This window comes from Microtus pennsylvanicus, chromosome 5 (genome assembly GCF_037038515.1).
Source record: "Microtus pennsylvanicus isolate mMicPen1 chromosome 5, mMicPen1.hap1, whole genome shotgun sequence".
Taxonomy (NCBI): Eukaryota; Metazoa; Chordata; class Mammalia; order Rodentia; family Cricetidae; genus Microtus; species Microtus pennsylvanicus.
Window position 1 is genome coordinate 54,312,822 of NC_134583.1, and position 27,139 is coordinate 54,339,960.

The window sequence follows — 27,139 nt, forward strand, 5'->3', positions numbered from 1 at the left end:
GGAGGCCAGTGGAGAATGGACAGGAGCCTGGGGAGAGAGTGGCTTCACAGGCCTACATCAGACAATGTTGGGAGAAACAGCCGTTTCTGGTACTCTGTTCCGATGTTGGACGTTAAAGGCTTGTAGCTTGAGTTTGAGGAGACAGAATACTTGTTTTCTCACAAATATAGACAAGTAGTCAGTGCTGGCCAAGAGCCATTTTTTTTAGGCATAGAAACTGGTCCCCATGCGGCTCTAATAGGCTGTGCTCATCATGGAGGAACCGAAAGTCTGGTGGTAACACAGCTGCCTCCATACGCCCCAGACTCTGGTCCCGGCTTCCACATGACCCCAGCACACACGACAGGGGTGGAAGCGAGAACTCACGTGGGCACACTAGCACATGAGCCTCTGTGCAAGCCACAGCCTCCCTTCCTGGGGTGGCCAGCCTCACAAGTGTGCACACTTACACAGTTAGGAGACTCCTAACTAGCCCACCCTCGTGGGGCAGTCCAGAGAAGTCCCAGATCTGTCTTTCATCTCTCACTTCCCAAGAAGGCTGCTCCTGTTTACCCACCAGTTCCCTTTTTAGGTGTGGCTGAGCTGCACTGCTACCTTCATTCCCTAGGGGCACTCACTCATCAGTAAAGGTTTGTGGGCAAGACAATCTACCTCTTGGTCTACATCCAACTCGTGGTAGCAAAGATGGAGGCTAAACTCCTGAGATCTCCAACTCACCCGTGTTCTATGAAGAACTAAAGCTGGCCATTTACTTAAAATTCACCAACCTGAATCCAAACCCTAACCCAGAGGCTTAGACAGTTATTGCTTTTGCATTTGCATTCTAGATCAGAGGAGTGCAGAGCAATCCAGCTGACCACGGGGCTCTGGAAATAAGGCTTTATTGGAGCACAGCTATACTCATGCATTGCGTGTGGACTGCTGTGACAGACGAAATAGCCTACAGAACCAAGAGTTGTCTGGTCATTGTAGAACACGTGCCAGTCCCTAGCCTAGCGCCTTATCCCCCTTAGCGTCTCCACAAACCTGCGGCCCTGAAAGGCATTGTAATCAGCTCTTCTCTAACAGGATAAGAGGGTCATCGCCTTCCAGCTGTGGCTCCAGCCCACTGAACATCACAAGTACGCCTCCCCCTGATGCCTCCTCTCCAGGAGGCAAGAAGGTAAGCATGAAGGCCTAGACTAAGAGAGCCTCTGCCCAAGCTCTGAGACACAGCGATTTCTGGGATAAGTTGAGACGTTCTTTCCTCCTTGGAATATACTCAACTGTGTGAGGCTGACTTCAAAGCACACTGGCACGTAGGGAGGCTTCCTGGCTTGCTCAAGAGGATGCACTCCATGCGAATGCAAGAACAACATTGTGAGGAAAGGGGAACTGTCAATCCCTTTGAGGGCACAATTCAAGAATTCCCATGAGGGAGAAATGAGGACGAACTGCATAGAACCTTACTGCCAGGAATTTCAAGTGAACAGAAACCATTAGTAAAAGCAACAGCATGAGCCATACTTGAAGTCAAGCTAGGCTTTATAGCTGAACACGTGGGGATCTGTCACCAAAATGTGTCCCTGATAGGATAGCACCGGCCACAAGTACTTCATGAAGAGCTGTCTAGAAGATGGCACTATAAACACCCATTTTCATCATTACTAGACAATTTGCAAACCTATTAAATTATACTGATTGTAGGTTAAGAATCCATTAATAACCCCTGAGATTAGAACACAAGGGACTCAGTACATGAAATTTTCCTTCCCATAACCCTAGACATACACAGAGACTCCAGGAAAGACTGAGGTGTGTTTCCCAAGGGACAAATCCCAAAAGCAAAGCGGGGCTTTCTGAAACTGGGCTCATTACAGGCCCAGGTTGCCCAAATCTGGTGCTGCCAGCATGGGTGAGTGTGGGGGCTGATGGTGAGAGGAGAAGAGCAACTTTATTCTACTTGATGTGAGTCTTCATCAAGTTTACACTTGAAAAGGGGCTTTGATTCCTCCAGGAAACTAAAAAGCCAGCCCACTGTGGGTAAGAGCACAGCCCACAGCAAGGTGGGCCCGAGTTTGAAGCCTGCCTTTGCCCGTGGGTGCGAGTCGTGCAGTGGCTGTACCTTCCAAGCTCATGTTTCCCTTCTAATGGTGCCGAGACTGGTAGGATAGTAGTGGTCTCTGTCCCTGGAGTACGCATGACAATGAATGTGCAAGTGCCTGGACCTTGGGAACGTCTAGGAACCCATCCGTAGATTAATGTGGCGTGCAGACCTACTGCTTGCCGGCTGTGCTCTCAGCTCTATTCCCTATCTCTCTAGGGTACCCCTGACTTAATTCATCCTTCAGGCAGTCGGCTTCTTGGTACTTCAGAGGTTTTTATTCCGTTATATGCTTATACTGGACAACTTTCATCTATTGATTATCTATATCATCTGTCTGTCTATTTATCTATCCTATCTATCTGTCTGTCTGTGTATCTATCTATCTATCCTGTATCTCCACCTCCCAACTTCACACACAGAAAAATCCAAGATCTCCAAAATTAACAATCCAGGCTTCCTGGTGAACAGCACCTGCCAGTAATCTAAAGCTATGCCCACATCATAAAGCCTGAAATTCTGGGGGTGTTTATGAAAAAAAAATTCCTCTTTCAATGGCTTTTAAAAATGGGTCTAGAACAAAAATTGAGTCCTTTTTTGTCTGCCCTTGACAACAGGACTCATGAGAAAAGCATGATTGAGTTAAAAATAATCGCAGGATTAAAGGGCTCAGCAAATTAGAGCAAAGGTGACCCTTCAGTCAATTTCAGTTTTGTCATTGAGCCCAAAGTTGTTTCATTCAGATCAAGCTGAAAGGGGGAAATTGGATAAGCCTCATAGATCCTGGGCGAGTAAGGACATACAGAGGCTTCAAATCAAGTTAAGCAGAAGTCCACAGGCGACACCTTTTGGGAGACTCTCAAGATCCTTTTTAGGGTTTACCAGGTCAAAGCTATTTTCTTAGCAATTTAAAAAGCTACCCTTTATTTTCATTGTGTATCTGTATGCACCGATGTGCATAAAAGCCATGTCACCAAAGTGTTCGAAGTCATTGTATTCTTCCCTACCACACACAATATAAAACGTTAGCCAATTTAACACTGTCCCGAAGGAAGCATCAGAAATGATTAGTGGAGGGCTGGAGCTGTTAGGAGCTGTTAGTGAGGGCTCAGCTGTTAGGAGCACTGACTGTTCTTACAGAGGACCTAGGTTTGATTTCCAGCACCCACATGGCAGCCACAGCAGCCTGTGACTCCTGTCAAGGCTCTGACACCCTCTCTGGCCTTGAAGGACCCTGCACACATGTGATGCACTTACCATATTTGTATGCAAGCAAAAACACTCATAAAAATTTAAAAATATTAAAATGAAAAGACTTACCGGCACCCTACTGCATACCTCCCTGCCTTAAGAAGCATCTGTGATTCCATCACAGGCTAAACTATTGCTCCCTCCCATACATTTGTCACTTAAGGAAAACAAATGGCAGTGATAAAATCTGGGCTTTCAGTCAAGACTGGGATGTTTAGAGAGCTTGGACCTGCCTGCTGCTTTGAGCTCAATAGCTTCCTCAAACTTACACGATGGCAAAATGGCGATTATCTTCATATTAATTTAAAAGATCTGCTAACACACTAAACCAGTATCCTACCCTCTAACTCTGTAGCTTTCAACCTTCCTAATGCTGTGCCCCTTTAATAGTTCCTCATATTGTGGTGATCCCCAACTATAAACTTATTTTTGTTGCTTCTTCATAGCTGTAATTTTACTGTTATGAGTCATAATGTAAATATCTTTGTTTTCCAATGGTCTTAGGTGACCTTTGTGAAAGGGTTGTTCAACCCCAAGGGGTTATGACCCACAGGTTGATAACCACTGCTCAAAGTGATCAATGCAGGGTATTTCAAAATCACCCAAGACTAATCCATTCTAAGTGAACTAATACCCTCTAAGTGATCAGTGCAGGCTGTCATCTAAGGGCTATCCTTTCCGAGTGCCAAGATATAGCCATGGATTTTTCAGCATAACAGGGCACACAGCTCAGTTGGTTCCACACTGTAATGAACATTTAAGAGACATCTACTTAAGTGCTAAGGCATCAAAGAATACCCAATTTACTGAAAAGACTATTTTGCCCTCATACAACCACTCATCTGTTTGAGGTTCAAATTTTCTTCGTATATATCAAAACATTTGATGAAACAGGCTGAATGGAGCAGGTATGAGAATCTAGCTGAACTCTCTTATCAAAAAGATATAAAACAATAAGACACTAAAAAATTATTTTTGTAATGTGTGGGGTTTTTCATTAAAATGTTTGATAACTTGTAATTTTTCATCAAAATGTTTTTATTCATGTTAATACATTTAAAAGGGTTTATATTTCAAAATTCATTTTATATAAATATAGCCTACCTAAAACAGTTTTTGGGGACACCAATCACTTTTAAGAATGTGCAGGGATCCCATACTGCAAAGCTGAACTGGGGAGAAACATGTTGCAGTGCCATCTGCTGGACAAGGTCTGGAATCCGTTTCTGAAACCCAGTGGCCACAGCTTTCTGACTCACTCTTCAGGGGTGTTTCTGAGGCTTCGCCAAGGGCAGGGAGCTTGGAGGGATGGTAGAGAGATTTTAAGACAGTAGACTTCTGTTATGGAGGTGTGATAGCAGTTATTATCGAATCTTAAGAACAAAACCAGGGGTTACTTAGTGTCTGTGGCATACCTGATGATCAAAGATGTTCATACATGACTCTAAGTTGTTTCTCTTCACAAACTGTTGCTGGCCTCAAGTATGTCTTTAGCAATATTTGTTGCCATGTGCCACTCACTCCCTTAGAGGGCAACCCCAGCTTACTGAAGCCTAAGTCTTTGCTTTAAGTAAATACAAAGGCAGCTTGATCCTAGAAAGTTGATTCACCCAGCTTTTGTTACCTGTATATACTGAATCCTATGTAGAGAAAATGTTCCCTGTTATCATGACTTTTTCTAACAGGTCCTTGTTTGATAAGGGAAAACAGCTGGGAAATTGAATCCATTTTAAGCCGCTCCCCCCCCGCCCCCCCCGGCCAACATCCTTCATTTTCTTGGTAGCACTGCACAAGGTAGAAATTGAGATTTCTATTTGATGAGAAACTTTACATTTCCCCTTTTTATTTGCAGATTCTAAATGGAGGGACTCCAGACATTCCTTCCACTGGGCTACTACCAGGACAGGCTCAGGAGACCCCAGGTTATCCATATTCTGATAGTTCTTCCATTCTTGGTAAGTGGTATTATTATCCATGAGTGATAGTGAGACTGCAAAACACCTAACACAAAGATAGTTTTAAGAACCGATTACATAAAACAAGCTAGTTCTGAAAACAGTTGATAATTAGAACAGCGTGGATGTCTGAAATGTTTAACAACTTCAGTGATCTAAGTGCCTCTACAGCAACCCAGACACGGGTTTTCTCCCACAGAGGGAGAGCCCGGGTAGCTTCAGAGGGTATTAAGTCATTGGACGATGACAGTTTCTCTCAGTCTATCCAGCTTTTTCTCATTCTGTTTTCTTACTTTCTTCTTTCATAGTTATTTTTACAACCAATCACTGACTAATGGTTATCAAAATACTAAAATGGGCTCGACTCAATATTTTTAACACTTACTGAATTTAAAGGATTTCCCCTTAATTTTTAGGTGTTCTTTTTGAAAAGCATTAAGTTATGGCAATAGAGTCCCCATATAACCCCTCACTCTTGTTAAATAATTCTCTTAGTGTGTTGAGAAGTTGCTTTCCAAATATAAGTGTGGTTTTGGTACTTTTTACTGACCAGCCTTTCTTCCTTCCACAGGTGAGAACCCCCACATAGGCATCGATATGATAGACAACGACCAAGGATCAAGTAGTCCCAGTAACGACGAGGCAGCAATGGCTGTCATCATGAGCCTCTTGGAAGCAGATGCAGGCCTGGGTGGTCCCGTTGACTTTAGTGACTTGCCATGGCCACTGTAGACACTACATTCTGCTCTGGCAACAGCTACAGTATCAAAGTGCATTACTGGTGAAGTTTTACAGTCTGTGAAGCTTACTGGATAGGGAGAGAACAGCTTTTATGTACTGACTCCATAAAAGCCATCTCAGAGCCATTGAGACAAGTCAATCTACCGTGTGTAACTTCAGACAAAGTGGAACTAAGCCTGCTCCAGTGTTTTCTCATCATTGAGTTTGGGCTAGCTGTGGATAGCTTGCATTAATTGTATATTTTGAATTTTGTTTGTGTTGAATTTTTTAATCATTGTGCACAGAAGCATCATTGGTAGCTTTTATATGCAAAATGGTCATTTCAGATGTATGGTGTTTTTACACTACAAAGAAGTCCCCCATGTGGATATTTCTTATACTAATTGTATCATAAAGCTGTTTATTCTTCCTTGTAAGAATCCTTTACTATAAATATCGGTTAAAGTATAATGTATTAGACAGTTAAATATTTTTAATAAATGTTTCCCTTGTTCTATAAGTACTATTCCCATTTTGAATAATTAGGAAGAGAATCTTCACATCTGCAGGGCTGATTTATTCATTTCAACAGTGGTTTAAACATATCCCTGCTGTTACATTTGCAGTGCCTTTTTGATCTCATACTAATAATTTCTCCTGGGTTACTAGCTCAGACATATTACAAAAATAGTTCAATCCCAAATGTAGCCATCTCAATTTATATGAAAACAGAGATGTTAACTCTAATTTTAAATCCTTTGAATTCAAGTTCAAATTCATAAACTGGCTTCTCTAAGGCCTGTAGTTTTATGGTGCTGCTGGAACTCCTTCCCACGTAGAGACACAAGCAACACCAACCCTCCCTTCTGTGTCCCATTGACAGGCGAGGCATGATGCCACCAGTCCAAAGTTCACTCTGGGACCAATGGTTTAATGGGCTTCCTTACAGAGCATAAGTGAGGGGTCCCCTAGAGGGATGCTCCTGTCCCCAAAAGCCACTTGAGAAAGCCTTTACCCATATATACTCTTAGCCCCTCCCTGAGGCCACCTGCAGTTAAAGAACAGGAGGTAGAAGAGCTGGCTACCCAGGTGAGGGTCTCGTGATTCTCTCCATACCTCCCTGGGGGCGGGAGATGCAAACAGACAACTCACCTGGCAAGCAGGTACAGCTGAATACTTCAAGATGGCAGTTACGTGGCTTAGAGGACAGTCCTGTACAACACATGACTATTAATAGTTAAGTGACCTCAAGACCTAAAGAACTAAAAACACTTTCTTTGTTGTAGACCATCAACTATTTAAACAATTTGCTGAACAGAGCAGTCAGACTGATGAAGAATCAGACACTAACACTGAAACTTAGGGCCCAGAGTCACTCTATTTTCAGATCCCGAAAATCCTGATTAACTGCTTTGGATTTAGAGTGACTTTTCAGAATTTATAGGAAACTTAGTGCCTCTTATAAATACGCCAAAGAGCTCTTTGGGCTACCGTTTGATTTCTAGTTATACTTACGCATGCATGACACAGAATCTAGTCAACGTATTTATAAAGTGGTCAGAAACATTAAAACAATGGAATTTTATTTTGATGAAAAACTCGAGTTTACAATCATTTAGTAAATGAAGAGCAAACAGTTCGTTTTCCTATCCCATAACTCTTAAGAAAAAAAGCATTAGTAAATAAATATCTGAACTGATTAAGGGTAAGGCAGACTGGACAGTAAACCATCTCCTGATGTTCACCCTTCCTGCACACGACTCACTGTAAAGGGGTTCAGGGCTCTGGAGATGAGTGAACCAACATTAGGAGCATCAGATCTCTCCTCATCACTCAAACAAACTCAAGATAAATATGTTTTTGCTTCTTGTGGGCCAACTACCCATACTGTACTGAGGAATACTCTGATAGAAGCGCTTGTGTTATACTGTGCACCACCACTCTAACATGGCTTCAACAGCTTCATTTAACCACCATCTATAAAGTGCAACTCTTAATATTCTGCATTTTATCTGGGGCATGATGAGTATCAATCTACACTGAAAGTACCCCAGCTGCCAATTCCCACGACTTCTGAGACCGAGATGTGTGAAAAAGGACTGTCCCCGTACAAAGAACCAATTCCACAAACCTACTGGTAAACAAATACATTTATAGAACTGGAACCAGGATGCTAAAGTTGTACTCATTAAAAAACCATTCAGCTACCTTTGGTCTTTAAAAAAGCCTACACTGCAGTATCCTAAACATGTGCATCTCACAATGAAGAAAAGTGGCCTCGCAGTGCAGAATGAGGAGTACGACGTCACTGTGAAGAGTAGCATGCTATGGTTTCAGGAACATCAGCATCACAGCATTGGATTCTGTGCATCAGGATCGAGGTCATTATTGCCCGAGGCAGGGTGGCTGGGGAGGATATCCAGCTCATCCACCTGTGGAGTAGGGTGCATGACTACCAGCTGGTCCTGGGGAATGTCTGCGGCAGCTGCTGCCAGGTTGGTGATAGATTTACTCTTCACACACTGAAAGTCTACATGCCGACTCTTTCCTTCCTCTTTCTCCCAGGACATTCGAATAAAGGGTCTTTGGACATAGTTGTAAATGACTTCAGGGCGACCTCCGGGCCTTTTCTTTACTTTTTCTTTGTAGGTAGGATAACCTAGAGGAAAGAAGGGAACTTTTTAAAAAAGAGCATATATGTGCAAAACTTGTCACCTGTTACCTGTTGAGAGTTTTTCTTGTTCAGGTCCCATTTTAACATTTTAATAGAAGTTAAAATCAAGAAAGGAAACCAATATTCACCTGCCCAGTCATCAGCTTAACATGGATACCAAAACCCTAAACCTTCTGCCATCTTTTTCAGTTACTCAAACTCAACCACCATAAAGCATTCTTCAGGTGGGGCTATGGAGGGCTGGTTCTCTGTACCAGGCATGACATCTGCAGGAGATGTGGTCTCTCCTTGCGCATAGGCAACGCTCACTCTGTTCACAGGGTGACCGACCTTAAAGGCCTGTAGTTCTTCAGCCCTCTAGTTTCCTTAATCTTCAGTCTCATCTTAATATTGCTTTAGATTTTTTTTTTGTTAAATAACAAAAAATACTCAGCTCTCTAGCAGGTTCTTAATAAATCCTGCAGCTAGCTCAACAAGGGCAATATTTTAATCTCTGATACCACTTTATTATAACTGTCTCAACAGTGAATTAAACCTGTGTCTGCAAAGAGCTTTCTTTAATTATAACTTTTCTTTCTGAATTCTAGTCACTAAAAATAACTAGTAAAAACAACCCAAAGTTTCAGAAAACTTTCAATTGTCTATCAGTAATGAAATTTCTCCAAAGACACAAATGAAAGACCCCCAGTGCTGGGGAGACTCTCACTCAAGTCTCGGGAACATGACCCCCCAGTAACTCACGAGAGACCATCCCTGCTGCAATCACACAAGGCTTTAATGATGAGATGAGACAGGAACCAGTGCACTGGGGCCGAGACTCATAACCCACGCAGGGAGAAGTGATTTTTAAGGGAAGAAACCACAGCCCAGTGATCCGGAATTGGCAGGGAGTGTGTCACAGAAAATTCTGAAAATACCAGTGAAGATGACAAGGGGGCAACCCCCTGCCTCTCAGGACCACTCCCAAGGTCAAAATCAGCTAGTTTTATTTATTTATTTATTTATTTATTTATTTATTTATTTATTTATTTATTTATTTATTTATTTATTTATTTATTATTTCTGTCTCTTCCCCACCACCGCCTCCCATATCCCTCCCCCTCCCCCAATCAACTCCCCCTCTCTCCTCAGCCAGAAGAGCAGACCTGGTTCCCTGCCCTGTGGGAAGTCCAAGGACCTCCCACCTCCTTCCAGGTCTAGTAAGGTGAACATCCAAACAGCCTAGGCTCCCACAAAGCCAGTATGTGCTGGAGTTACAAGTAGTTGAAGCTGCCAGATATGGATACGGAGAATGGAACTTGTCCAGTGCTGAGCCATCTCTCTAGCTAGCCTTCAGATATCTCTTACTGAGAATATTCTTCCCTTTAAAAATAAAAACTGTCTCTGACCTCTTCACTCAACAAGTAATATTTAACAGCTATTGCATGAAAGAACTCAAGGTACCAGCTGTCTTGAAGGTCTTTGTGCTCTATTGAGGGTGATGACATCTGTTCATAAAGCTAAAAACAAAACAACCCCCTCACACACACCTCAAGAAGCAATGTTATGTAATGGTCTGACCTGTCCCTTTGAGAGACAAGCCCCGCCCACCACAGAGCAGGCAGATCTTCTTTTTGCTTCCAGCCTGAGCTCTCTCCCAAAGAGGTAGGTATCTGCTGCTGTGGCTCCTCTCCTCTCTGCCCCCCTTCTCTCTCTTTGCTCTTCCCCATCTCTCCTCCCCTTTTTCCCTTTCCCTCCATAACCCACTAAATAAATACTCTCTCTGCATGGTGTGCCTATCCAACTCGGTCTCTCACCCACCACGTCCTTCTCTGCCTGTCTCTTACCTGCTGGGGCTGTGGCTCCTAGTGTGACTGGCTGTTCCACCCAGGTCTCTCACCCACCACGGGGCTCCTAGGACCTGCTGGCATTCATGGCCTGCAGGCCACTTGGGGGCTCCCTGCCTGGGGCCCCCTGCTGCCACTTGGGGACCTGCAGCATTTTACTTAAACCATAACAATGTACACAATGACATTCCAGTGACTTTCCTTGTTCTTTGTTTATTTTGTTTTTTGAGAAAGGGTTTCTCTGTGTAACAACCTTGGCTCTCCTGGAACTAGCTCTTGTAAACCAGTCTGGCCTAGAAGTCACAGAGATCTGCCTGCCTCTGCCTCCTGAGTGCTGGGATTAAAGGCGTGCGCCACAATCGCCTGGCCCCTTGTGCTTGATCTTAATAATAACCAAAAAGTGAGGGAAATACAGGCAAAGCATACAATATATATTAGCAGATTCTGAGATTTGGAATAGAAGGTACTAGAAAACTGATTTGATTTCATGGTGGGGAACTTTAAATACACGATGATGATGCAGTATTGAGGATTAAAGCCAGAGCCTTGTGGTGCACATGCTAGGAAAGACCCTACCGCTAAGCTACATTCTCAATCCTAAATAATATTCTCTATTCAACAAAAAGAAGCCAAGGCTATTTTATTAAGCTTAGTATGATAAAATTATACCAAAAACAAATTCTTCACTCTGTGACAACTGCAATCCTTACTGTCCTGCCATTCCTGCTCAGGATACAAAGGGCAGATTAATTTACAAGTCCTGCAATCTACGGAAACTATTTCAATACTACTTCTTTAAAAGGTTTCCTTTTAAACTGTAGTCTTTGTTAAAAGCTTAGTTAAGTACTATGACAGATAAGAGTTTTCTACCAAATTCAGACACAGCACCTAAAGATGGAGGAAGGCCATGGATGATGTAACTGTTAGATGAAGTGGCAAACTCCTGTGATCCTACACTGACTTTAGAAGGCAACCCTTGAGGTTGACAGATACACTATTAAGGATAGAGGAAGCAACTCCCAAAGATGCATGTTTTGATGCAATGGTGTTGTTCCAGATTAATTAATACAAATTATATTCTCCCATTTTTCCATTTTTATACCAGACAGTTTTGAGGTTCTTGCTGGTTTTGGTTTTGATTACGCTCAGTTTCATAAGCGATGGGGTCAGAGGTGCCACTATGCCCAGTACATATACTTCTTTTTATTTAACCTCATCACCTACCAACCCCCCAAATCTGTTTATCATTAAGTAGCATCCAACAGACACGCCTAACTACGGTAATATCTACACAGGAATGTGACTGTGGGATCATGGAACTTCTGCCCTTATCCCCATCATCCCCTCTCATATAATCAATTCTCCTTGATTCTTCCATGTCTCTTAAGACACCAACTCAATCTAGCTCCCAAAGAAATTAACACATTAACTCTAAAATCAGATTTCTTTTGAAAGCCTTGAAATTAGGAACACTGGAGTAGGTGTACGGGATGGGATAACACAATGGTTAAGACTCCTATCTAGGATTGAGGGTATCTGTTTGGTTTGGTTTGTTTTTTTTTTTGTTTTTGTTTTTCGAGACAGGGTTTCTCTTTGTTTTTTTTTTTTGTTTGTTTGTTTGTTTGTTTTTTCGAGACAGGGTTTCTCTGTAGCTTTTGGTTCCTGTTCTGGAACTAGCTCTTGTAGACCAGGCTGGCCTCAAACTCACAGAGATCCGCCTGCCTCTGCCTCCCGAGTGCTGGGATTAAAGGCGTGCGCCACCACCGCCCAGCTCAGGGTTTCTCTTTGTAGCCCTGGCTGTTCTGAACTCGCTTTGTAACTCAGAGAACTGCCTGCCTCTGCCTCCTAAGTGCTGGGATTTAAGGCTTGTGCCACCACTACCCAGCATTTAAGGGTTTATTTATTTATTTAATGTATATTAGTACTCTATCTGCGTGTATGCCTTTATGCCAGAAGAGGGCATCAGATCTCACTACAGATGGTTGTGAGCCAACAAGTTGTTAGGAATTGAACTCGGACACTGGGAAGAGCAGCCTCTTAACCACTGATCCATCTCTCCAGTCTCTTTTCTTTGTTTGGGAAAGTTTAGACAGGGTATCATGTAACTCAGGTTGGCCTCAAACTTGCTAATAGGCAAGGAAGCCTTGAACTCCCGATTCTCCGATGTGCTGGGATTGCAGGTGTGTGCTACCATGCCTGGCTTCTTTCTTTTCCAAGAAGAAAATCTTACAGACTTGATGGGAAAGTTGAGGGTTTACAAACCATTTGTAAGAAAAATATGCTTCAAAATCTAGAAGCTGTTATTGAAATAAATGTAGACGAGCCTAATTACTGTCTAGCCAAAGTCAAGATTGATTTATGTAAGCTTGTAATGTGTCTGGACAAATATTGTTAAATACTGGCTCTTTAAGAAAAAAAACCTACTTAACACAGCTATTCAGAAGTTCATGGTTTTCTGACATCACAAAGTCCTAGTTCAGGCCCCTGCTTTGTTATGTCTTCTCGGGGAAACTTTAACTTACTTAACCAGTTATGCAGAAGTGGTGTTATGTAATCAAGTGGACTAGATAGGGAAAAAAATCTATCTCATAAAACATAGATATTAAGAATCAATTACAGAATGACATTTTTTCATTCGCTAATGAGATTACTCATTCAATCAGGAATTATCCACTAGTTTTTATAACCTTAAGCACTGGTGGAAAGTCATGTATCTCAGTTCTACTGTTCTTCACACAAGTCCTGTTTTGGACATTCTTTTCACATGCTTGAGCAACCTATTCCTGTGATCCTTCAGCACCTCAACCAGGTCCTTAGCTAACACAGTTATCTTCAACATCTGTGGCAGTTGAATGTAACTGGTCCCCATGATCCTATGCTCAGGATACAGCCCAGTGTCCCAGTTGACTTCCTGTTGCCTGCAAGATGTAGGACTCTCAACTCCGGGTCTATTTCTGCCTGCAGGCTGCCATGCTCCCCACCATGATGATAATGGACTGAACCTCTGAAACTGTAAGTAAGCCACCCTCGATGACGCGTTTTTCTTAATAAGAGTTGCTAAAACACCATTATCACCACAAATCAGACTGAGAGCTTACTATATTGGTGCTGTTTTAAGTGCTTTTCTTGTGTTAGCTCATCCTTACAATAACCATTTAAAGTACTTATTAATGTTCCCCATTCCAGATTTAAAAAAAAAAAAAGCTGGTTTAAGTGCTGTAGCCAATACACAAAAACTACTTAATAAGTAATCTGGCTCCAGAGTCTTTACTCCTTACATAACCCACTAAAATTATTCAAGAAAGATATCTGGATGTTTTTTGTTTTGTTTTTAGACAGGGTATCATATGTAGATGTGACTGTCCTGAAACTCACTATGTAGACCATGCTGGTCTCACAGAGATCTGGTTGCTTCTTCCTGTTGCTGGGATTCAAGGTGTATGTCACTATAACCAGCAGGATATTTGGCATAAGAAGGGTATTTTAAAATGAAAGATACATCTGTCAAGGCATATGGAGGAATCATTTAAATCAAAAAGGCTGTCTGAAGATGCATGCATTTAAGCAATGAAATAAGTTGTGCAACTGTATGTACCTTGAATTGCAGGATACAGTGAGCTGAGCACTGCTTCTACATGCATTCTCAAAAGGTACTTTTAAAACATGCTAGGCCTCAGAGATCACCAGCACATAGCCTGTAAACTTTATGAGAATGTACACACAATGAGCCAATTATTTATGTGGGCTTTGCTAATAATGAATCAGAGCATGTCATGGAAGAAAAAAAAATCACTTCTGTATTACTGGGAAATCTTATGAAATACATACATCCTCTCAGAAGAAAGCCTGTCTCTGTCATTGACATGTTTACCCCATCATCATTCAGTAACCGTTGGTGAGAGCGTTCCTCCCAAATTACTGAAACTTCATAGATTTTGAAAAGCAATTTAAAAAAAAGAAAATGAATTGAAAACACTGGTAACATCTTACCTTCTATTCCCAATCTAATCTTCTTAAGACCCCTCTCCTTCAAAACTGATTTGGCCACATCTCTGTTTTCAATGTACTTGAAAAATCTATATAATTTTGTGCTATAAATAACTGGAATAAAAAAGACAAAAATATTTCACATTAGCATCAAAATACTTAAGAAATTAACTTCAATTTACCTGGATCATCAAAGGGACCTGACATCCCTAAAAGCCCAAATAATGGATGCACTAATGCCAAAGGAAGACTAGCCAACATGACAGGACAATATTCAGTACAGTTAATGTAGAAGCAGATGTCTACTTAAGTGGAAACAAGAAAAGCTTTGATAACCAATCAGGTAAACCAACCCATAGGAAGGATCTCTTTCTCCAAGACACACATCCACTTATTGGAATGGGATCTGTCCCAATTTTCAGTAAGACAACCAAAAGATACTGATCACACACTATTATCAAGCAGGCAAAGTAAAAACTTTCCTAAGATGCCTACATGGCCTAGTCTGGGCGTGGGGAAACTGCCTTGTCAGAGTACTACTCCGCATCTTACATTTCACCAACTGAGCAACTATTAATAACTTCCCCAAAGGCAAAGCCCCTCCCCACAAACTGTTTTCCATCCAGGCAAAGAGCCCCATTTAATACTGAGGTTAAATGGCAGATTCGAGCATGTTCTGCCTAGGTTAGTCTGTTTAGAGCAAACTGGCTTTGCAAAGGGCAGACAGTCCACTGACAACATGTTGAGTCTTCCAAATGTGCTGGGAACTTCAGGGAGTTAGACTGATGGGCCTTCCTCGCCTCCTCTCTCTCAGGTGGAGTTATCGCCCTTAAAAGGTGAACTGCAGGTTTTGTCAAAAAAAGAAAAACACACTCACAAACCAAACATGCTGGTTTAAGAGCCAATAAAGGAAAATATGTATACAAATTTTACCAATGGCATCCATCTGTACTGATTGTACTAAAGCTTTGAGACTACTGGTATTTTAAGATTTTTCTTTTCTTTTTTGACCATACAGAAAGGATAGAGTCACACTTAGAAAATCCATCTGGCTGAAAAAGCTAACTGTATGCTCCTCAAATGCATCTTCTTTAGGATTTAACAGCTTGAGACAAAATGATTCATATTTAGACAAGCTAAGTAAAAGAAAGTTTTGTTCTCTTTAAGCTATGATGCTCAAGATAAAAAAAAAAACAACAAGAAAACAAAAACAAGAACAAAAAATAAAATGAGCTGGGCGGTGGTGGCGCATGCCTTTAATCCCAGAACTCAGGAGGCAGAGGCAGGTGGATCTCTGAGTTAGAGGCCAGGCTGGTCTACAAATGAGTTCCAGAACTAGCAGGCCTGTTACACAGAGAAACCCTGTCTTAAAAAAACAAACCAAACAAACAAACGAATAAATGAATAAGAAATATCAACAGTGAAACAGGAAAAGCTGGTCTGGCTCTAATTCTACAAAGCCACTACAATGTCACTTCTGTCCTTGAATTGTCTCTACACTTAGAATTGAACCTACTGAAAGCTAAAATGATAAACTCTGTTTTAACAACAGAAAATAATTTATCATGCTCATTCTGAGTTTTGGAACATTTTTGTTTTTTCCTGCTTTGTTCAACTTTTTATTCTACGTAACTGAGAAAAGACATTGTCAGAAAAGTCAAGGACTGAGGAAACAGCAACAAAGACATCTACTTTATCTTTACAAAAGACTCACTGTTAACACTAGGTGTGGATATGATCAAAATACACTGTATGAGACTTGTAAGGAGTTAAAAGTACTCTAAAGAGAACCACAACATTCATAAGTCCACCATGTAAGAGAAAATCTGTCTGCAAAGTGCTACAGCAGCTGTCTGAGGAAAAGTTATCATTTAGAGTCTGCTTAGTTTTAAAAAAAAGGCTCATAAAATGGAAAAATGAGAAATTAGAGTTTTCATACTTTCTATATTTCTACAGCTTTTACTTAAACTCAGTGCAGTCTAACCTTCCAAGGTTAACAGGCTAGGACATAAAACAAGCTGTTAGCTCACCCAGGACACTGTTTAAAAATGCTGATATTGGGTTCATAAATACAACATAAAAGATTTTCTCTAACAAAAGCAAACAAAAAAATTCTAACCACAAAGTCTGGAAGTAAAAAAAGAGCCCAATGCTGTTCAAGATGGGCTAGTCTGATCAGCAACAACTGGAGACCTATGGTTTGTTCAAGAAAGCTTTTGGAAGGGCTACTATCAGGAACACAAATGATTTTAAAAAGAGATCTTGGAAACTAAAGTTACCTCCAGTCAACAAAATGCGAATCAGTTTCTGTGCATGACAGGCAGGGGTGGGCACACTTTTTCTCCACAGGCCCAAACAGTGAATACTTGGGCTTTGTGAGCCATGCAATCTTTGTTGCAGCTATACAATTCTGCCATGATAGCACCAAAGCAGCCATAGGCAATACAAAAACTTTACTGATAAAACAGGCAATAGGCTGAATTTAACCAAGAGCTAGTTAGCTGGTTCCTGCTATACGAGAAGAGTCTGATAAACTCTTTACCTGTCCTTTGATTACTATTAAAAGATAGAGGTAATCTATATGATGAATCAGGAAAGAGAAGCATACCAAAATACTTACTTTGTGAATATTCCTCTCCCATCTGTGGTGGATACTCCTCATCCCAATCAACCACATCATCATCTGTAAGCACCACTATATGGCACTCTCGTTCCCCACTCTGGGCACTTGCTACCATGAGAGGGAGGATCATTTCTTCCAGATAAAATTCAAATTGTCTACGAGCACCATCATTTGATAACTCATGCATAAGGGCACCTGAAATGAAACCCACACAAATATCTTGACTTTTTTTTTTGATGCCTGATAAATGCAGACGCAAAGAATAAACAGAACAGCAGAGTAAGTCAGCATCTACTTTAGAATTTTACGACTGATATGCTGGTAATTCTTCAGCCATCATACTGTACCAAAAGAGTTCATATACAAAGTCAGAGACAAAAATGGGCAACAGTAAAGTGTGATAGATGACAGATGAAGGACCAGGGAGCAAGTGGGAGAATGACAGACAGAAAAGCAAAGAAGGATGTCTTAAGAGTCAGAGAAAGCATTAAGTGAGGTGCTCAGGTAATTTAGTAGTGAAACCTAATGACAGAGTTACCATTAAATTAGTATTGTTCATAATAATCTAGTCAGCTCAATATTAGAAAAAAGAATATACTAAGAGTACAAATGATGGGGGCTGGATAGATAGCTCAGAGGTGAGGAGCACTAGTTGCTGGCTGCTCCTCCAGAGGTCCTGAGCTCAATTCCTAGCAACCACATGGTGGCTCACAACCATCTGGAATAAGATCAGGTGCATACATGCAGAAAGAACACTGTACACATAATAAATACAGATTTTTTTAAAGGCTGTTTGCATTACCTTACCAAATAAACCTGTAACAGAGACGCAGCTCCTGTAAGTGATTCACACTTAAAAAAAAAGTACAAATGGTGTGTACAAACGGGGCTGTGAGGAAGCTAAACATAAATACAAATGTACAAAATCAGTAACTTTCCTGTTTAAAATTTTTTTATGTATTTTATGTTTATGAGTGTTTGCCTGCATGTATATGTGCACTGTGTGCATGCCTGGTGCCCACAGAGACCAGAAGGTGGTGCTGGTTCCCCTGGGACTGGAATTACAGATTTGTGAGCTACCATGTACATGTGGGATCTGAACCTGGGTTCTCCGCAAGAGTAACAAGTGCTCTTAATTGCTGAGCCACCTTTCCAGCCCCAATATGATCTCTTACCAGTTTCTTCACATTTATTTCCTTTGGAGACAGGGTGTCTCGGGGAGTTCAAGGTGGCCTCAAACCCACCACAAAACCGGAGATGACTCTTGACTCTGACTCTCCTGCTCCTCTTTCTGGTGCTGGGGTTGCATTTCTGTTCTTGGGCTTTTGTACTTCCTATTTTTTGCTATTTTTTTTCTTTTCTTAAATGCATCCTCATTTAATTCCTAACAACTCTGCCAAGTACCAGTTTCCAATTAAGAAGTCTAAATATTCAGCAAACATTTTTTTTTTTTTTTTTTGGTTTTTGGAGACAGGGTTTTCTCTGTAGCTTTGGAGCCTGTCTTGGAACTAGCTTTTGTAGACTAGACTGGCCTTGAACTCATAGAGATCCCCCTGTCTCTGCCTCCCAAATGCTGGGATTAAAAGCATGTGCCACCATCGCTCAGCTAAGAAAAAATATTTTTGATTCAAGTATATATCTTCAATATTTTTTTTACATTTTTTGTAGGGTCACTTTTAATCTTTTAAAATTTTTTCTTAATAAGGTCTTTAAAAATATGTAAAATTTTGGTAATATATAGTAAACTACAAATAAAATTGTAAGTTATGAGTCTAGAAAGCCTTACTACACCTATTTTACATAAAGATTCTTATTTTGAATTCCATAACAAATCTTTAATAGTGATGATAATGAATAAGAAATGATTGCAGATATGAGTAATGTCATCACTTGATGGGTAAAGGCAGGAGAACTCGGAGTTTAAGGCCATCCTCAGATCCATATTGAGTTTGAGACTAACACATACACACCTCCCCCCCCCCACACACGTGTGCGCACAGTGATTATCAGCAAACTACGTCTGAAGGAAGGACGGGAGAACTAAAAATTCCAACTATGTGTGTATGTGCTGTAGGAATGCAATCTTTGGTTTCTAATGCCAAGTATACCTTGTTAGAATTATTTTAATCTCCCATAGTGCTCAAGATACTATCTTACATAGAGATAAAAAAATTTAAAAAGACAAATTTTTAGATGATATATCTGACATCTCTGTAAAGTCACACTTTAGGAAAAGTCAAGGTTACTAAGTTAGGAAATATTAATAACAAATGATAGAGGAAACAGTCAAAGAGAAAATCTGAGTTCATTAAAAAATTATTACAGTTGAAAAAATACTAGAAAATAAAAGAGCTATCTAGATCTCTGTAGAGTTCAATAAATACTTTTTATAATACCAGGACACGTTATAATTGAACTAAACAAACATTTGAAGCCTACTTAAGCAAGACATGCAGGCTTCACGACACTGTTAAACACAAACTTCACACTTACTGAGATCTCTACATTTAATTGTACTGTATTCAAAAGAGATACAAAGGTAATCGCATGCTTCTCTCAGCTCAGGAATAGATATGCCATCAGGACAGCGGATGATTCCTGTCTTATAGTAATCCTGGAGGGAAAAACATTAGGAAAACTGTATCAGAGCACAAGTTAGTCCAAGCTCATTATCAAGGCTAGGTTGGTAGCATTTTCAAAGATAGTAGTAGTGCCCTAATACTTTAAATTATGGAATAAAGTTAGGTGGGAAATATGGCCTCTGTAATATTTGTATAAAAATCCCTTAAAACAAAAAGACTTCAAAAAAAGAAAAACAGGCCAGGTGATGGTGGCGCACGCCTTTAATCCCAGCACTCTAGGAGGCAGAGGCAGGCGGGATTTCAAGTTCAAGGCCATCCTAGTCTATAGAGCAGAGCGAGTTCCAGGACAGCCAAGGCTATACAGAGAAACCCTGTCTTAAAAAACAAACAAAAGACAAAAACAAAAGGAAGAAAGAAAGAAAGAAAGAAAGAAAGAAAGAAAGAAAGAAAGAAAGAAAGAAAGAGAAAGAAAGAGCAGAAAAACAACAAAAAACGAGCAACTGTAACAAGAACAAAGAAAAAAATCAGTAAGATGATGTTTAGATGTTTGTAAATTTCCATAGTGCTAGTTTGGGGCAATAAATTATGGTTCAAGAAATCATAACTGACTTACTAAAGTAAGAGAATTAAGAGAAATAATGCAACTTCAGAAACACTGTAACTTGACTGCACAAAGGGCTCAGACTCATATCATATCTTCCCAAGGCCATAAATTCACTTGCCTACATTATTTTATCCTTAAGTACTAACACAAATATGAATCAAAGTACATGTAAAGGAAAATAATAACCTATCTATCTGCAAGAAAAGAGCTAAATACTTACTGAGGATGGATCTTATGCCCAAGTTATTAACACATACAGGAAATACACACTCACCAAAATAGCTCGAAACACAGTAGAACCAATTCCTTCTGCCACCTCATACTCTCCCTTCTCATTGGGACGTGTGAAATTATGTTCTCGGCCGGATCCAAACATCCTATAATATTAAGTAATTAAGATGCACATTAGTAGGATACTTAAAAAGGGAAAATCAGTTTCACATGTATAAAAATAAAGTATTTAAACATATGTTATATAATTGTCTTAATAATAAAAAAATTACTTTGGCAAACGTTATAAAACGAGCATAAAAGGTCTCTTATAGGAATAGTAGTATAGATTACCTTTAAAAATGATAAAAATCAACAGCTAAAGACGTCGCCAAGTGGTAGGGCACCTGCCTTATATGCATAAGGACTTGGGTTCTATCTCCAGCACACACACAAAATACTATCCTCTTATGTATGTACAGCAGCTCACACTTGCAACCTCATCAGAAGGCTGAGGCAGGAACACTGTCGCTACACACGGAATTCTAGGCCACCCTGAAACTCTACAGCAAGAACCTGATCATTGCCCCATCCCTCACCCCCCGCCAGATAGTAATGAAAATAAGAAAAACAATCATTCTAGAAAAAGGATGGTTTCTTTCTCTTTTTGGGTTTTTTGAGACAGGCTTTCTCTGTAGCTTTGGAACCTGTCCTAGAACTAGCTCTTGTAGTTGGCCTCGAACTCAGAGATCCACCTGCCTCTGCCTCCCGAGTGCTGGGATTGAAGGTGTGCGCCACCACCACCAGGCTGAGAAAGGATGATTTCTATTCTGGGGGGATTTATGATGAGCATACTGCTCATCATAAAGTTGTGGATATTAACAGAACATACAGCAAGTTAAACCGGAAAGAAATAGGATGATAGATGAAAGTTTGGGCTATTTCTCAAATTCCAAATGTAAGGAGTTCTACTCAAAATTCTTAGACTTGCAGCCTAGAATTTAAAAATAAGCAATTAAGTGCCAAGGTAAGAACAAAGAATGAGCCGGGCAAGCTGGCACATGCCTTTAATCCGAGCACTCTGATCTCTCTGAATTCAAAGGCCAACCCTCGTCTGTACAGTGAGTTCCAGATCAGCCAGAGCTACACAGTAAGACCCTATCTCAAAACAAACAAACAAACAAACAAACAAACAAACAGAACAGAACAGAAGATGAAGAATAAAAAGTTCAATTAATTGGCTTGGCATGGTGGCACATGCCTTTAGTCCCAGCACTTGAGACGCAGACAGGTGAATCTGAGTTCAAGGCTAGCCTGGTCTACATTGAGATTTCTAGGTCAGCTAGGGTTACACAGAGAAACCCTGTCTCAAAAAAGCAAAAGGGGAAAAGAAAACCCAGAAAAGTATAATTAAATGAGTAAAAAGCTCTTAGCCTTTATTTTAACATAAGTAAAAAACTAGAATTTTGTTTTCCAAAATACTATTGTTGTATCTTTCCTAGCAACTACTGAGAAAAAGAGTAGTTGCTTTTAAAACATTATTTTGCAATGAAACACTTCAAACAGTACTGAGAAAGAGAAAAATTTAAATCATTAATTAAAAATAGTTGAGAATCTGAATTTAACGATACCACTATTTCTAGAGTAAACAGTATTATTTCAAGTATTTTACCCAGCGGTTTAATTTAAATGGTTTATTCTTTTGTCTTAATACAGAAATCCATGAAAAACAAAGATGTTTTATTTTAACATTTCCAAAAAGAATGCCAAGTGTTTTCCAGTTCCTATGAATATTTTCATCCCCAAAGATATGCTTTAGTCAACTGCCTGAACAGAAACTTCCACTGACTGAAAATTCTCAAGAATCAAATGTCATGCAATTTCCCCTCAAATGCTTGAACTTTTTACAAAAAGGAATGCTATTCTTTTCAGATTAATGTGAACACCCCCCCCAATCTTTAAAACAGCTAAAGCAGATCAAATACTTACTTTATTGTTTCAATTTTATGTAAAAAATAAAGTAGAACAATGTCAAGACATTATCCCAACATCTTCGCTATCATCTACTAATGATACTGAAGCTACAGATTCGTGAATATGCACATTCAATTCCAAGGTCATTTAGAGAAATTTAGTTATTCAAACTGTATGTAATATCTCAAGACCAGCGTTTATTCTGTACTCTCTTTACTTCTATATCTCTCCTCTCTAGAACCCCTACAGCCATCACAGAAAAAAAAAAGCTTCAAGTTTCTGCCTCATGTAAATGTCTATTTCATTTATATCCTCCATTTTAGTTACAGACAAAAATAGTGCTCTTACACTGAAGTATTTGACCCTTATTTTAGGCATGTAGAAAAATCGATTCCACAGTCTAAACTCCTGACATGGTGGTTCCCACACTGGAGACTTGTACTTCTACTCAATTACACCCTATCTATTTTCAAAGACATACATCCACCCTGTCTTAAGTATCTACAACAAACTGACAATTCAAATTTACTTCACAGCTAATCAAACTGTTTTCCTTTAAACAAAGCTGATGGGTATCTTTCTATATCTAGTAACAGGTTTTAGGAACTTATTTCGGAAACATATCAATGCTAATCTAACCAAAATTCATCTAGTTAGACTCTATTAGATCAATTTGTGGAGATCCTTTAGTATTCTCACTTTAATAATAAGTATATTTGCTACTGGTACTGGTACTACAAAAGATCATTAGGAATAAAACCAAGTTCAAGCTTTGCTCTACCTACATTCTATTTGAAATAACTTAGACAAATAATTTAACTTCCAGAATATAGCTCTTTCATCTATAAAATAGGGATGCTCTATCCTTCTACACAGCAGAAAGTTTACTGAAAAACTTCATAATAACCACAAAAGGATTATGTGAGAAGTGCTTTAGAACTAGTGATAGAATGAACAGCAGTGAAACAAACCTGCCCAACATCGTGTTTGGCTGTGCAGTGAAAATGGCCGGGTCCACGACAAATCTGGTGTTGTCCACTATCAGTGTCACTCGCTCGGATGTCCTCACGCTCCGCGCACCTTCCTTCGCGTTCTCATACACAAACACCATCTCCCCGGATGTCTTACAGCTACCCTCTGAGCTCGACTGACTGCTGTTTCTGCTGCTGCTCCCAGCACTGCTCATGGAGCCATTCGGGGACGCTCTTTGAGGACGAGGACTGCTTGGACGAGATGAACTATGATCTTTTTCTCGTTCTGAAACAAAAATGTTAAGGTCATACAAATTTTATTTAAAAAGATTCAAGAACTGTATCTTCTAAAATGTCTGATATAGACAAGTTCTCTTAAACTGCTGCATTTCTGTTTTTCTATTTCAAATACATTTTCAACAAAACCAAGAATAAAAATTAATTACAAACTTTTTTTTTTTTTTTGATTTTTCGAGACAGGGTTTCTCTGTAGCTTTTGGTTCCTGTCCTGGAACTAGCTCTTGTAGACCAGGCTGGCCTCGAACTCACAGAGATCCGCCTCCCAGCACAAAATTGTTTTCTAAGATATTTTAGCTAACTGATGTTGATCCAGCCAAATACCAGTTAAGGTAAATCTTTTATTATTATCCCACTAAAAATCTGTGAAAATTAAAATATTCTTACAATTCAAATAAATACACATGAAAAACTAACAAGATTTACAAGAATTAAAATTATAAGAATAAAAATGGCTGGGCGGTGGTGGCGCATGCCTTTAATCCCAGCACTCAGGAGGCAGAGGCAGGTGGATCTCTGTGAGGTCGAGGCCAGCCTGGTTGGTCTACAAGAGCTAGTCCCAAGAAGACAGGCTCTAAAGCTACAGAGAAACCCCGTCTCGGAAAACAAAACAAAACAAAACAAAAAAAAGAATAAAAATGAAAAATTAATATGAATATCAATTTGAGAGTTATTGTTATTGTTTTTGTTGTTGAGACAGAGTATTGCTATATTGCTACATAGCCCAGGCTGGTCTCAAACTCATGATCTTCTTGCCTCATCTTTCAAAGTATTAAGATTACAAATGCCCCATATATAGCTTAGAACAATTTAGAAACAGTCATAATTACTAAAAACAGTTAACATTTTTCAGAATGTGAAATATAAACTCCAGAAACACATTTTATTGATAATATCATGCTGAAGTCAGCAATTTTTCTCATAAAAAGAAAATCTGAAAAAGAAAAAATTCAGCAGGGGGAATAAGAAGTAAACAAACAAACAAACAGCAACGAAAACCTTTAATGATTACCAAATCAAGTGAGTTTAGCAACTAATGGTATACTACTTTCTTTCTGCTTGTTTTAGACAGGATCTCATATAGACCAGGCTAGCATCAAATTCACCGTGTAGCTGAGGATGACCTTGCTCCTCCCCTAGTTCTACAGTAACAGGTCTGTACCACTCTCCTCAGCTGATACATTTTCTCCCCAGCCACACTTTTGCAGAATGAAGCAATGATACAAACTTTTTTAGACTTATAATTACTGTCAATTTTCATAGGCAGAAAATATTGTTAAATGTTCCAATATCCTATAAAAGGGAAATAAAAACCCAAGATTTTATGGTAAGTTTTATTTAAAGGCTAGATCACTAAATTTTAAAGGTGACCTAAAAATGTACCTCTGTCTCATCAGTTTTTGGCAAATTCCTTCATGACTCAGGCTACTTAGAACACTCTGTACAGCATGCTGATTATATAATTAGCTTTGCTATAGCTCCAGAGCTATTCTGACACCCTCCTCCTTTAATTCCTGCATCCCCAAAGCAAAATTTACCCAGGTGATAAAATAATTATATTCTGTTGTTCTTTCTCAGACATTGAACGGAAGAGACCAATACTTCTGATCGTATCTGGCTTATAATATTAGCCTGTCTTCAAGGACCTACTTAGATACTGTCAACTTCTCTACCTAATAAAGCCTCACTTAAATGATTCTGATTTACAACAGATTATCAGAAACTACCAAATTTAGTAGTTGGGAGAGGGGCTTGCTGGGGATTAAAAGGGCCTTGCACACACTAAACTAGTACTCTACTACCATCAAGCTATATATATGTGCATGTATGTGTATATATATACACACACATATATACATTGTACATATACATATATATATGCATATATATATACATACATATCCCCAGCCTAAATATGCCCCCACATACACATCTGATGGAGATTGAGACCAGAAATAAGTGTATGCTAAGCAACAATGATCACAGAAACCATGCCCCAGCCCTAAATCAAAGTTTTTTATTTATACCTTCCCTAGGGGGAAATTTTTAAAATCAACAATTTTATACTGCTTAGGCATGTTACTTCAGAATGGTACTTTGTAGTCATACAGTGTGCTGTCCTGAGCTAATAATAATGTTCATACGAGTAAGAAGGAAGGAAAATAACCCCAAGTTATTAAGAAAGTAAACACTTCTCTTTCTTCTATTTTTATTATTAAATTTGGAAGTTTGTCAAAAATCAAAATAAAGTCAAAACCCCACAATGGTTATTCTTTTACTTTATTTGTTGGCATGAGTAGCCAGCAAACCCTAGCAATAATTTACCTTACTACTATTTTGTTTTGTTTTTGTTTTGAGACAGGGTTTCTCTGTAGCTCTGGAGCCTGTCTTGGAACTCCCTTGTAGACCAGACTGGCCTTAAACTTAGAGAGATCTGCCTGCCTCTGCCTCCCAAATGCTGGGATTAAAGGGACCTTACTACTATTTTTATAATAAGCCACTATTTTGTGTATACATTTTTATCTAATGAGATACATATTAACTTAAAATTTTCTTTTAAAAGTTTGTATCACAGCTTCAAAGGCTTTTCATGTTACTTTTGTAAGATTGCTCCCAAACTGAAAAATCACCTTTATGTTTGATTTAATAAACTATCTTTTCAATAAGAATAAAAAATCAGCTAAAATATAAATAACTGAATTATAACAAGGAAGTGAGCCTTGCTCAAGCATTATGCACAACTGGAAATCAACCCAACTGTAAAAAGGCAGATGACGAAAACTGGTGGGGTACGATGATCTTACGTACCAACATGGTGCTGTCGTGTTGGTGAAGTCACATTTCGAATACAAGGAGTAAGCTGAGACTCTGCTCGCTCATGAGATGAATCTCGTGATCTGTCACTCGACCTTCGTCTATCTCTTGATCGCTCATGTCCTCCACTAGCACCATGCAGGCTCATTTTAGTGTGGTCGACTCCTCCCTTAGCAACACGTGAGGCAGTGCTGAGAGGTTAGAAAAGAAAATTAACATAAAAGCCAAAAGAAAAAAGAGAGCACAAAGCCCTTTCAATAAAAACATGATTAACATATGACTGACATTTTAAGTACAAAAATCAAATGTTGTTTTTTGATTCTGAAATCTGACTTACTAATGTGAACCTTAGGTTTGACAAATTCTGGAGCAATGTGTTTATAAAAACTGTAATCAAATTCAAAGTTTTATAGATAAGAAAATTTAAAACCCAAAAAAGGTTAACTGACTTGTTTTGTACAGACAGAATCCTGCTATAGAGATCCAGCCTCTCCTACCACTCAGTTCTGGTATCATAAGCATTTGCTACCTAACCTACTATGTATGGCATGAACTGACTTCTAAAAGT

General features: G+C 39.5%; 2 protein-coding genes across 19 annotated transcripts in view; one reads left to right on the forward strand and one right to left on the reverse strand.

The window, feature by feature from the left end:
* Positions 1 to 7,574, forward strand: part of Bmal1 (basic helix-loop-helix ARNT like 1) — a 101,474-nt gene extending 93,900 nt beyond the window's left edge. Inside the window, exons 18-20 of one of the 2 annotated variants that reach the window (XM_075971924.1) lie at positions 1,069 to 1,162; positions 5,187 to 5,289; positions 5,861 to 7,574. In XM_075971924.1, coding sequence (XP_075828039.1) covers positions 1,069 to 1,162; positions 5,187 to 5,289; positions 5,861 to 6,021 — 358 coding nt within the window. In that variant the 3' untranslated portion in view covers positions 6,022 to 7,574. The remainder of the gene's footprint in view (positions 1 to 1,068; positions 1,163 to 5,186; positions 5,290 to 5,860) is intronic. The other variant, XM_075971925.1, reaches the window with a different exon arrangement.
* Position 7,575: 1 nt separating this feature from the next.
* Positions 7,576 to 27,139, reverse strand: part of Btbd10 (BTB domain containing 10) — a 55,573-nt gene continuing 36,009 nt past the window's right edge. For 10 of the 17 annotated variants that reach the window (XM_075971939.1, XM_075971935.1, XM_075971940.1 and 7 more), the window contains 7 exons: positions 26,566 to 26,762; positions 23,461 to 23,746; positions 20,580 to 20,682; positions 19,613 to 19,733; positions 17,117 to 17,314; positions 14,500 to 14,610; positions 7,576 to 8,668 (listed from right to left, as the gene is read on the reverse strand). In XM_075971939.1, coding sequence (XP_075828054.1) covers positions 8,358 to 8,668; positions 14,500 to 14,610; positions 17,117 to 17,314; positions 19,613 to 19,733; positions 20,580 to 20,682; positions 23,461 to 23,746; positions 26,566 to 26,719 — 1,284 coding nt within the window. In that variant the 5' untranslated portion in view covers positions 26,720 to 26,762 and the 3' untranslated portion in view covers positions 7,576 to 8,357. Of the gene's footprint in view, positions 8,669 to 14,499; positions 14,611 to 15,232; positions 15,338 to 17,116; positions 17,315 to 19,612; positions 19,734 to 20,579; positions 20,683 to 23,460; positions 23,747 to 26,565; positions 26,763 to 27,139 lie in introns of all 17 variants that reach the window. The other 7 variants (XM_075971927.1, XM_075971928.1, XM_075971936.1 and 4 more) reach the window with 1 other exon arrangement.